The 11,406-nt window shown below is 32.8% G+C and overlaps 1 protein-coding gene across 1 annotated transcript; it reads right to left on the reverse strand.

Moving 5' to 3' along the window:
- Positions 1–1,082: 1,082 nt before the first annotated feature.
- LOC111392828 (aspartate aminotransferase, cytoplasmic) lies at positions 1,083–7,965 on the reverse strand. Its single transcript, XM_023018219.1, has 12 exons — positions 7,662–7,965; positions 7,297–7,368; positions 7,042–7,103; positions 6,870–6,953; positions 6,166–6,265; positions 5,956–6,076; positions 5,506–5,669; positions 5,209–5,346; positions 4,281–4,402; positions 4,047–4,141; positions 3,508–3,628; positions 1,083–1,484 (listed from the first exon to the last, which is right to left on the reverse strand). The coding sequence occupies exons 1-12, from the start codon at positions 7,734–7,736 to the stop codon at positions 1,400–1,402; spliced, it is 1,239 nt and encodes a 412-aa protein (XP_022873987.1). The 5' UTR covers positions 7,737–7,965; the 3' UTR covers positions 1,083–1,399.
- Between the last annotated feature and the right edge of the window lie 3,441 nt (positions 7,966–11,406).

Consider the following 11,406-nt stretch of genomic DNA (forward strand, 5'->3'; position numbering starts at 1 on the left):
ATACCCAGCTTTGCTAGCAACTGCAGTGTAAATGTTTAATTCCTGAAACATGGATTTGGACTCTTTGTGGACACTAGTGTACAGACAGCTTTTGTTCCCTAACCTGCTAAGGCACATCCCGCGATTAACCCCTCTCACGATACTCCAGGGGTGGGACGGTGAGAGACCCTCAAAGTTGGGGTTCAACCTTTAACAACATTAAAGTAAAATTAGAAGTTGTAGAGGTCGTGAGTAATTATGAGACATTATCAAAACATTAGAATGCATAGAAAACAATTGTAATAATATATCAAATGTTCCCATTTTTTCACAATGTTTTTGTAAGTTTGATCGTGCCCCGAACTTAAAATGTCTACGTCCGCCTCTATCTACCTTGTCCTTTTATACACCATCATACCCATTTATGCACCACATCACCAAGTTTAAGCTAGAAAATCTTCCTGCCCAAATCTCGATTATGGAACTTCTGTCCACTTCACAAGTCCAAATCGCTAGCACGACCTTGAATTTTTAGACCTTGGTATTCTCTGGGCATATCCCACATGAAATTCACGATGAGGATACCAAACCTCCTCTATCCCACCTAAGTCAAATCTGGCTCTTTAATCTCAACAATTGGACGGTGAAGCTCATACGATTTATAATTTTATATACACCATCGGCAATACCTCACCAAATGGACGGTGAAGATCTATTAATCCTACTATGGAAAGACACCTTCCAAACTTTCCCCCCAACACATCAAACAATTTTATAATATCAAACATTTTTATAATGGAAAATCTTCTAATGGTTTCGCTTGACAATATTTTACATCTTAAATTACTCGGATGAATATATACAAAACTTGTATGTGTGAATGATATCTGAAATCAGTTTGAGCTACAAAATGGGATAAAAAGGATAACTTCCAGGCTATTTAATATGGTGGGCATCAATTTAGCACTGAAACCCAATTATAATTTTATTTAGTAGCCTATGCCAAATAAGATTTGTGGATCCAATTTGAAAGTCAATTTCAATAACAGAACATTAAAAAGAAAACAATTTATTAATAGTTAGAAAGACGGACAACATTCATCTCATACGGCAAGCATTGATACTATGGAATGTAACAAGTTTCCGGTAGTTTGCCAGCTCAAAAAGAAACAAAATGGAATGAAAGCCACATCAATGGCAACATTCATCTCAAACAGCAAGCATTGATACTATGGAATGTAACAAGTTTCTTGTAGACTTGTAGTTTGCCAGCTCAAAAAGAAACAAAATGGGATGAAAACCACATCAATCCAAGGTCACGCTAAAAATAGCAAAGTTCCATTTCAGATTATTCTTACTAATCAAAACAACGTCATAGTGAAGCTAAAAGTTACTTGTATGGAGAATTTTATGCACCATCTTATGCTAGATTAGAAATAGCAGCATGTATCGCATCTGCAAGATGAGGGACGGTCCTAGAACTAAGACCTGCCATGCTAATCCTCCTGCAAATAGTGGAGAAAGAGGAAGCAGTTAGGATCCACCAAGTCATGTTAATCCATTGTCAAGACTCGAGGTGAAAAGAGCATTATAACCTTTTTGTTTTAATTTTTCCCTACTTTTCAAACTACATAATTTTTGCCATGCTTGATCGTGAACATTTTGATATCACCATTTTAGTTTACTCAATACATCCACAAATAGGATGATGCGTGCCTAATTATATAGCTGCCAATAAAGAGATATTAAGCATAAATCATTTTGGTATACAAATATTGGCAAATTGTCGAATAGGCACACCAACTTCTCAAAATGGCCTAAGTGACACATAATAGCTTGATCATTCAGTTGGTGGGTGGTTTTTGCTGTTTTAAATTGTAAAAACTCCGTCCATATATCAAAGTGGGAAAAAAAGGGAAATTTCGGATGCAATACCCATCCTCATCAACCCAAGCCTAAATCATTGCCACCATCCATTGCCAAATTGATATGAAATAACAATTCAACCACTACCTGCACTAACCTTCAAATATAATTTTTATGCACCACCAACACGATCAATATAACGAAAAAACCATCAAGCAACAAAGAATATCACCATGTTTCAATACATACTCAAGGCCTTTCATCCTCATAACCCACATCTTAATTATTCCTAAAAGCCGTTGCTCTTATACATAACAAAAGGAATCGAATTAGAATGATTATTTTTTCATATACAATTTTTACCCGTATTTTTTTGTAAATTGTTAATATTTGGCATTTAGGGTCTATGCCAATTGATTCATACTGAGAAGGTAGAAATCGTGAATTCCATGTTACTTGATTATTTGTTTACAGTCAACAATAAGTAAAATAAAGTTACTGTTGGCAAGAAACAAGGTTGGTTTAGGATTGGTCAAATTGTACTTGAGTTGGCATTAGATTCTATTTTCTTAATCCTCCCAAGACTCACATTCCAATTTTTAAATTTTATCCAACAATATTATATTTAGAACAGATTAAGAGATAATCTCTATACAGAAAATCAATCGCGGATGAATTAAGATTTTCACAGATAAGAAAATAGGTAGTTATATAAAAATTGTATTATTAATTTATTTCAAAATTTTACATAAGATAATTGAATTCGGATTTTCTTAGGTCACTTATGTTATATATTATCAGATCATATTCAATTTTTTATTCTTAGTGATTTCATATTGTTCGTTTCTATGATTTCCAGTAGAAAGAAAGTCTCTTGCTCTTTATCAGTCTTGATTTTTGTAAGCAATTCATCATATTCGTGCTGTGCTCAGAAAAGGAATAGTTCTCGAAGAAAAGGTGATTTTGGGAATCTCTCTAAATAGTCATATTCTTTATTATTATTTTTGGGAGGCTGGAAACAGAATCTTTTCTATTTTTCTGGTTGGCATTTAAAAACAATGTATTGATACACATAAGCAAATGATGTGAGCAAGAATCAGATAAAAAAATCTCTTTGCTTCAGCAAATTAGGATTTTCAGACAGGTGGAAGGAAAGAGTGAAGGAGAAAGATTGGTAGATAACGAGAATTGAAATCATATTTGGCTTTCTCCAAATGAGTTTCACCTTCTTCCTTTTTCTTTTACCTTTAGCCTCGGTTTGGTCCCCTTTCTTTCAAATTTTAATGTTTGGAATAGTGTTTTTGTTGGAAAATGTGTGGTTGAAAAAGAAGAAATTTTTTTCGATTTACGTGTAATATTATTTTATTAAAGATTATGTGGTTGAAAGTAAAAGTAAGAAGAAAAATTGAAAGAAAAAGGGGACCAAATGGGGGCTTAATTTTAAAAAATACACACACACACACACACACACATTTGCTCTAGCACAAGGCAAACCACTTTGGCAATTTTTCAACAGGACATACATATCATATATGCAAAAATAAAACTCAATCTTCAACTGAGTTCCAAGGTGAAATGTATTTACTTCCAGAAAAAGAAATCTTCAACCATAATATTTAAGTAAGTTTCATCGAAGATAGGAGATTCAAAATATTTTCTTACCCATCAGATGTCATGTATATGTGGTACTCTTTCCTCATGTAGGCGACTTGATCAGCATTCAAACCGGTAAATGTGAACATCCCAATTTGCTTCAGAATATGACTCCAGTCACCTGGCGTCCCTGCCAAATCATGGGAAAATTGTCCAATAAATTGATAGCATAAAACTTTCAGAACACTACAGAAGGAAACTAAAAAAATTAATGGATAAAAAAGGAAAAAAGAAAAGAGGTAGAAATAATCTTTGCATTCTATAGTTGTGCCAGACGCAATGAACCAAATTACTAATCTTTCTAACTTTCCATATTCACAATCACATAAAAATAATTGTTAAGAAACCTAAAGTCAGAGATCAAGTCATCCAAGAATATCCCGATATAATTTTTATTTTTACACAAAACAATTTAAAATTACTAAACCTGTTCCACTGTCAACTAAAAATATAAGCCTTTTTCTGGGTACACACTACAAACTAAGAATACTAGTAACAAGCATAACAAATTGGATCTTCAGATTAACTAGACAATCCATATGTCTTACCTCTAGCTTGCAAAGCATCAAAAAGTTGCTTGCGCATGCTGATAATTCTATCAGCCATAGCTTTCAGCTCGACAGTCCATTCATCATACATGTCCCTACAATTGAAAGTTTCAAGAGCTAAGGTCTTCTGGGATAATCTTATTAAAAACATTCGGATATCATATCACATGATACTATGTGAATAGTAACTGAGGAAAGAATATCCCTAATGACAGCATTGAACAGACTCCACACCTATCTTTGAGTACAGTAGCTACAATAGATGCACCATGAATAGGAGGATTAGAGTACATTGGCCTGATGACCAGTTTTAGTTGGCTTTCGACCCTGGTTGCCACCTCTGCAGTTTTGCATACCTGTAAATTATAATATTTATCATAAGATTCAACTTACTAACAGTCAAAACCAAATAACTTAATCAGAACTTCAAGTCATGGGCAAATAAGCATCGTCTCCTATTCTTCCCATCCACAAGCCTCTTGACACCCACCCAGAGGAAAAGTATAAAGAAGCAAAGTCATTAGTGTAAATCATCGCTAAGCATTGTCAGAGAATTTCAATATAAATCACTTATTTGGATTTTCAGACCAAAGGATTTATTCTCAGATTAATAAGTACTGTCTTGCACAACACTGGAACTTTTATGGCATTTTTGGCAGGAAGTGTATTATCAAGTAATAAATGAATCAATAAAAGGTTGTGTTATAATTGACGTACAATTAGGATAAATGTATATACTAGGTCAATCTCATCATTAGAGAACTGACACATTCTCATCTCAATTAAACACAACCCCCAGCTAGTGGGGATGAAGATATATTCGTTCTCCAGACATCACATGCCCAAAACACCACCCAAACCTGCCAAAAAGAAGCTCAGCAAGATAAAGCAGATGCTGCAAGCATTATTGTGCGAGGTATACATTTTTTGGTTTACTCTTTCACTTAAATTTCCAAGAATCACTGATTCTATAGTACTTCACCTTATTAAAGACGTGTCAATTAAAATCAGCAAGATAAAGCAGATGCTGCAAGCATTATTGTGCGAGGTATACATTTTTTGGTTTACTCTTTCACTTAAATTTCCAAGAATCACTGATTCTATAGTACTTCACCTTATTAAAGACGTGTCAATTAAAATGACGCAACTAGCTACGACTTACAATGCTAAGTGCACCAACACGTTCACCATAAAGTCCCATGTTTTTCGCATAACTCTGTGCTGCGAGGCATTCACCTCCATCTGCAACAAACATTCGAACTGACAATGCATCTGCATCAAGGCTCCCACTAGCAAAGCCCTACAACGTCCAGACTACGTAAATTAAGTCCAAGTATCATTCCAACTTATTATTTAAGTAACATGATCAGCATTCCAATTAACAAAATGATATACATCTAACAGAAGTCAGTAGCTATTTAGAAATAGTACATCTACAGATCCAATTAGCAGCTCCTACCTGATAAGCACTGTCAAAAAAGGGTAACAATCCTTTAGATCTCATCAATAGCCTGATATGCTCCCACTGATCAGAAGTAGGGTCTACACCTGTTGGGTTATGGGCACATGCATGAAGAAGAACTATTGCTCCGATTGGGGCATTGCCAAGATCCTCCAATAGCCCTGCATTTGAAGGTGGAATCAAGAGAAAGTCATTCTATCCATCTTACATTCCAAATTACATAAATTTCCCTCCAGTTTTAGGCTTTAGCATGTCATTGAGATGCATGGATGTAATAAGATATCAGTCATCAATCAGATTTCGTTGAGTAGATCTGACGAGCAATATTTAGATACCATGAAATATTTGGTAATACAAAAATAATTTCAAGATTCATAGCAAGACAATAACCCAGAATAAGTTATTTCTATAATTGAAAAAAGGCTTATGAATAATAGAGTCCAAAACCTTCAAAGTCCAAGCCTCGTGTATTTGGGTTGTAGTAGCGATAAGTCTTAACAGACAACCCTGCTAAAGTAAAAACTTTAGGATGGTTTCCCCATGTGGGCTGCGGGATGTATATAGTGCGCTGGCAAGCAATTTTAAACAAATAAATCAACATGCCTCAAATTTTGTTCAAGTTTAAGACATAAATGGAGTTCAAAACCTGCTACATACTTCATGATAATGCCGCGCCAAAAATTCTCCTCCAACCCTTAATGAACCAGTGCCAGACAAGCACTGGACAGTAGCCACTCTATTCTCTTGAATAGCAACGCTGTATCAAAAGTCAAAAAGGCTATGAATCAATCTAAAACAATATATAGATAACTTCAGAGTAAGATTAACTTGAATTTTCATCAAAACCAACATAAACCATGAGTTGCTTGAGTGAACAAGATTTTTTTCAGTTACGCAGATGAGAGGTTGGTTTTTTTTTTTTTTTTTGTTGGGGGGGGGGGGGGGGGGGGGGGGGGGTTTTTTTGTAGATGAAAAAAGGGTATAAGACCATTCAAAAAGTAAGGAACAATGAAATCAAGGCATTTTTTCCTCTGCTTTAACTGAAAATGGAAAAAGTTAGGTTCCTTGAGAATCAACCAAACAACTGGAGAATATTGCTGACAATTTACTGATAATTTCTAATTGCCTAAAAATGAATTATTTATTCATGATTGTAAATTTTCTGCATTCCCACGTGCTTTACGGTACAACAGCAATATAGTTCAAGCTCAGCTAAAACTGTAGATAGAAATCGTATGAAAATTTATCAAGTCTGATGCAATGCACAAGGAAAATATTCCACAGATTATAAAGGCTCCTTTACCATAAATTCGATTCCACTTTCAACTCAACAATTTACAACTGCAACTAAATCTCTTTACCTGTCAGCGCCAAAAATAAGCTTGGCACTCAATTTGTTGAAATCAGCTAGCCCCGTAATTGGAAGATACTCTTTTACACGAGAACTATACCACGTAAAAATTTGATATTAGAATTTGTATAACCTGGAACTGCTACAAAAATTGTAAAATATCAGAAATCACTACAACTTACGGATCATTAACAAGCAGTTGCTCTGCTTTTCTCACCACGTTAAGAACAAGAGGTTTACCTTCCTGCAATTTACCATAAGCAAATCAAACAAACATTTTGCATCAGACTACCTGAAGCTTTTCAAGAATTATATCACCACCACTTAAATTAACAAAGGAAGATTATATATCCATATGATCATGTCTTTCAAAAGATTTGATTCTCTCTCTCTCTCTTCATATGCAGGTAATTATCTGGGAAAGGAACGATACTGACCTCAGTACGATAAGCACCAACACCCAAATTCAACTTATCTGGGCTTGGATCTTTGTTATACGCAACAGTGACCTGTTTCATCAGAACAAATCAACAAACAACCCAAAAGCAACACTACAAGTATAAAATTCCTATGCCCATAAAACAACATCAAATAAGTATCAAATGCTTGGTGAATCAAAAAATAAAATAAAATAAATAAATAAATAAAAAATCTCTAAACGAACAATATAAATACCTAAACCCATTATTCCATTTTGTCCGAATTTATGCGCATTAAAAAGAATTCTTCAAAATCGAGACAAATTACTATGTGATCTTATGATTCTTAACGACGAATATATATAAAGAGTGGAAGCAAGTACCCCTAAAATGGGATCTTCAGGAGCTTGAACAACATTGGCGAAAACAGAATTGGAATGGTCACCGGAAACTGACATTTTACAGATTTTGTGATTTTGACACAACTTCAGATTATGCGACGAAACGTAGCGTCAAGAATACTTGTTTGTGTATGTACGTATAATATAAGAGTGGATTTGTGCGTAGAAAGGAGCGCTGGAAATGGGAGACAGTGGGCGGTTGAAGTCAGGGCTGTGGGCTGCGATCAATGGTTTTGTTTTGGGACAATTTCCCTTTCTACAGAGCCAACTTTTGCTAAATTAAAAATTAAAAATAAAAAATCGTTGCTGATGCTAATAGTCTGTTTCAGTTTGGGAGAAAATTTCGAGAGTTAGTTCAGTGATTAGACTTTAAATTTGCTTCATAATGGTTATCAGTTCGAGTTCTTTCAGGGCTACTGAAGTGAGCATCCCACTGTAAATTTCAAAATTCGTGAAATTAGTCGAGGTGCATATAAGTTGGTCCAAACACCCACGATCCTTAAAAAACAAAAAAAATGTTGTGAAAAATTGCAATGAATATTGATTTTTGTTGGTAATTGACGACAATATTACTATCTATCTATATCCATATCTCTATTTCTAATTACTTATAAGGATGTCATCCATAATGTCATTAGGAATGAACACAGTTCGATTTGGACGGTTTGAAACAAATTTTCAAATCAAACCATTTAAAACGATTTGAAATTTTTCCAAATCCAAATCAATTATATATATAATATCAAATAAGTTAAATCATAAATATTAGTTTAAAATTTCACGTCAAAACATAAATTGTATTATTAAAAAAATTACAAATCAATGTTATATAATTATAATCATTATAATGCAACCACAAGACATAAATATTTTAAACTCTTAGTCGACACTAATGACATCTTTCTGCAAGTGTAATGCATGATTCATTATAAATATAAAAATATAATACATGATTTCATTGATTATAGTTAAATGATATAAAATAATTAATAAAGGAAAATGAATAAAAAATTCAAATACAATAGCGCCTAACTATTATGACTTTTTGTGAATCATTCAAAGTTTCTACTTCATCTAAATATTGGCGAATTACTTTAAGGGAGATCTAGAAACCGACAATTATCATAACAAAACAACATAATTACCAATAAAAATATAAAAATAATTACCAAAAAATAAAAGAATTTCGATAATCTGACTTGAATTTGAGCAGAATTTGAGAAAATTATTAGAAGAAAATGAAATGTGCACATTTGAATTAAAATCTATATTTTATTGTCTGCTTAATTGTAGTGTAGAATCGATGAATGTGATTTAGCATTAGTTATTCAACACTTTATCAAATTTAAGGGTTTTACATTCACAGTTGTTGTAACTCGTGAATATTTGGATATGATTAATTAATTAATTGAGATGTATAACCGTCGAATTGAGTTTAATTGAATTATGTCTAATATAGATGTATATTTTTAATTGAAATGTATTAAGTTTTAATCGGGTTAAATAAAATTTAGATTAATTTATTTTCATATATATATATATATGTATTTTGGGTAAACGATTTGGTGGTTCTGCAAAGATTGAAACCTATGATGGATTCACATGGAACCAAATTAACGGTTTCAAGAAAACGGTTTCGGTTCTATTTTTTGGTTTAGCTATTTCGTTGTTCAGCCCTAACGTCATTAGTAATGATGCCAAAGACTAGATTTGTGATACTTGATTTAATAGGATTTCTTATCAAGATTATTTTATATTTTTATTGCTTCATTTATGGATAGAATTCTATCGCAACACTAGATTTTTCTCATTATATTTACTTTTTAATATTGTCATTGAAATTCATCCCAAAAAAATAAAAAATAAAATATATATATATTATAAAATTGATTGGGTTTTGTGGTTGATATAATATTTGTGAAAGAAGATAAATTCAATAAAATTAAATGTGTTATGGAAATATCTTAGTCCATTATGATCATCATAATTATTGAATTGACAAATAGTAAGTCAATTTCGACAACTTGCATATATCTGGGAAAAAAAAAAAAAAAGCAGCTAATCATCAAATATGATACTTTGCAACACACATATATGTCGTATGTACTAAAAGAATAAATCAATTGCAGACCGATCCTATTCCTATCACAAACAACTTCGTTTACATTATGTATTCTTACCTTGCATTCTTTAAGACTCCTTTAACCCTTACACAGATCCGTTATAGTTGTCGAGTTTGAGTCTCATTGGAAAAAAATAATAATAACTTAATAACTCAACAAAGGGCAAAATGATCGAAGAAAAAAATAAATAATGAATTGATGTGAGGACTCATTCATTTTCGAGATGTTCTTGAGAAGATTTATTTAATTGCAAAAGGTCCCACATATTTATTATAAGAATTCATTTTTCTCCAAAAATAATCGCGACCATACAAGGACTTAATATGTTACATGATTGAATGATAACTTCTTTTGTTTCTCATTTAGTTATTACATCTAGTGATGGCAATGGGCTGAGCCAGCTTTTAACCCACGAGCTCGGCTCATTGCTCGGGGGTGAGCATTTTGGACATTTTTAAAAAAAAAAAAATTCATATTTTTTTACGAGCCCACGCGCCGAGCTCGTGGGCTCATCAAAATGGCTCATGGGCCATGTGCCCACGAACGAGCCCGAGCAGCCCACAAGTCGAGTTTTGACGAGCCGATAAGTCGCTTGACCCATTTGATATCCCTAATTACATCTAAGAATAATGTTGTATTTGGTGAATTGAAGATCAAAACTTTAATAGATTTTTATAAAATTGATAAACTATGAGACTGAAAAATTGTAAAAGTTATGAATCTCATAAAATATTGATTGAAAATAATTTTAAAGAAAAATAAATATTAAAAAATAAGGGCCAAATAGGATCGTAATTTTTCGTATGTTTAGATTTCATTTAAGGGAAAATTATCGAAAACCTATATATAAACCAGTGTTCATGAATAAGGTGGATTAGTTATGACTTTACATATTAGATGGTAATTAAATTTTAGTAAATTAATAAATAAAAATACTAAAATTTAATATAATAATAATATATCATTCAAACCTAACACCAAACCATCTGCGCGACCTCCGCCCAACAGCATTGGCACTGTTGCTGGTGAAAGTTGTTCTTGTCCTTGACCGTCCTCTTTGCCCTGCAGTTCTCCAACGTTGTTCTCCACTGCCACTACAAGAAATTTATTTTTTCCCAACAAAGAGTCGTTACAAATTGAGATTTGTAGGTAGAGTTCACTTTTCCCCACAAAAATGTCATTTCATTAGGTTATAATTTGTTTCAAAATTTTAAATAGTGAGAAGAATTGTGCTAAAAATATATATATATTTTCTCATGACAAAAAAATTGACGAACAAGATATATCTTTTGACGACAAAAATATCAGACATGCTGGTGGGCTAAAAGTTAATGAGAAAATTATTCAATTATTATTTTAAATTTCAGTCTTTATAAAATGTATATTTGAAGTTAAAGGATAATTACAAAAAGAAAAAAAGAAAATTCTTTTTTTTTTCTTTTGTTAACAAAACCCAATTAAATAAAGAGATCACAACCTACACGTATCTTCCCTCTTTGCCTCCAAAATTTTTTGGCCAAAAGTAATGCCTCCCTCTCTTTAGAATTAATTGTCCCAATGGTCACTGAACTTATATCTATATTTTCGATTGCTCAATGAAATTT

Source organism: Olea europaea, unplaced genomic scaffold, assembly GCF_002742605.1.
Source record: "Olea europaea var. sylvestris unplaced genomic scaffold, O_europaea_v1 scaffold987, whole genome shotgun sequence".
Classification (NCBI taxonomy): Eukaryota; Viridiplantae; Streptophyta; class Magnoliopsida; order Lamiales; family Oleaceae; genus Olea; species Olea europaea.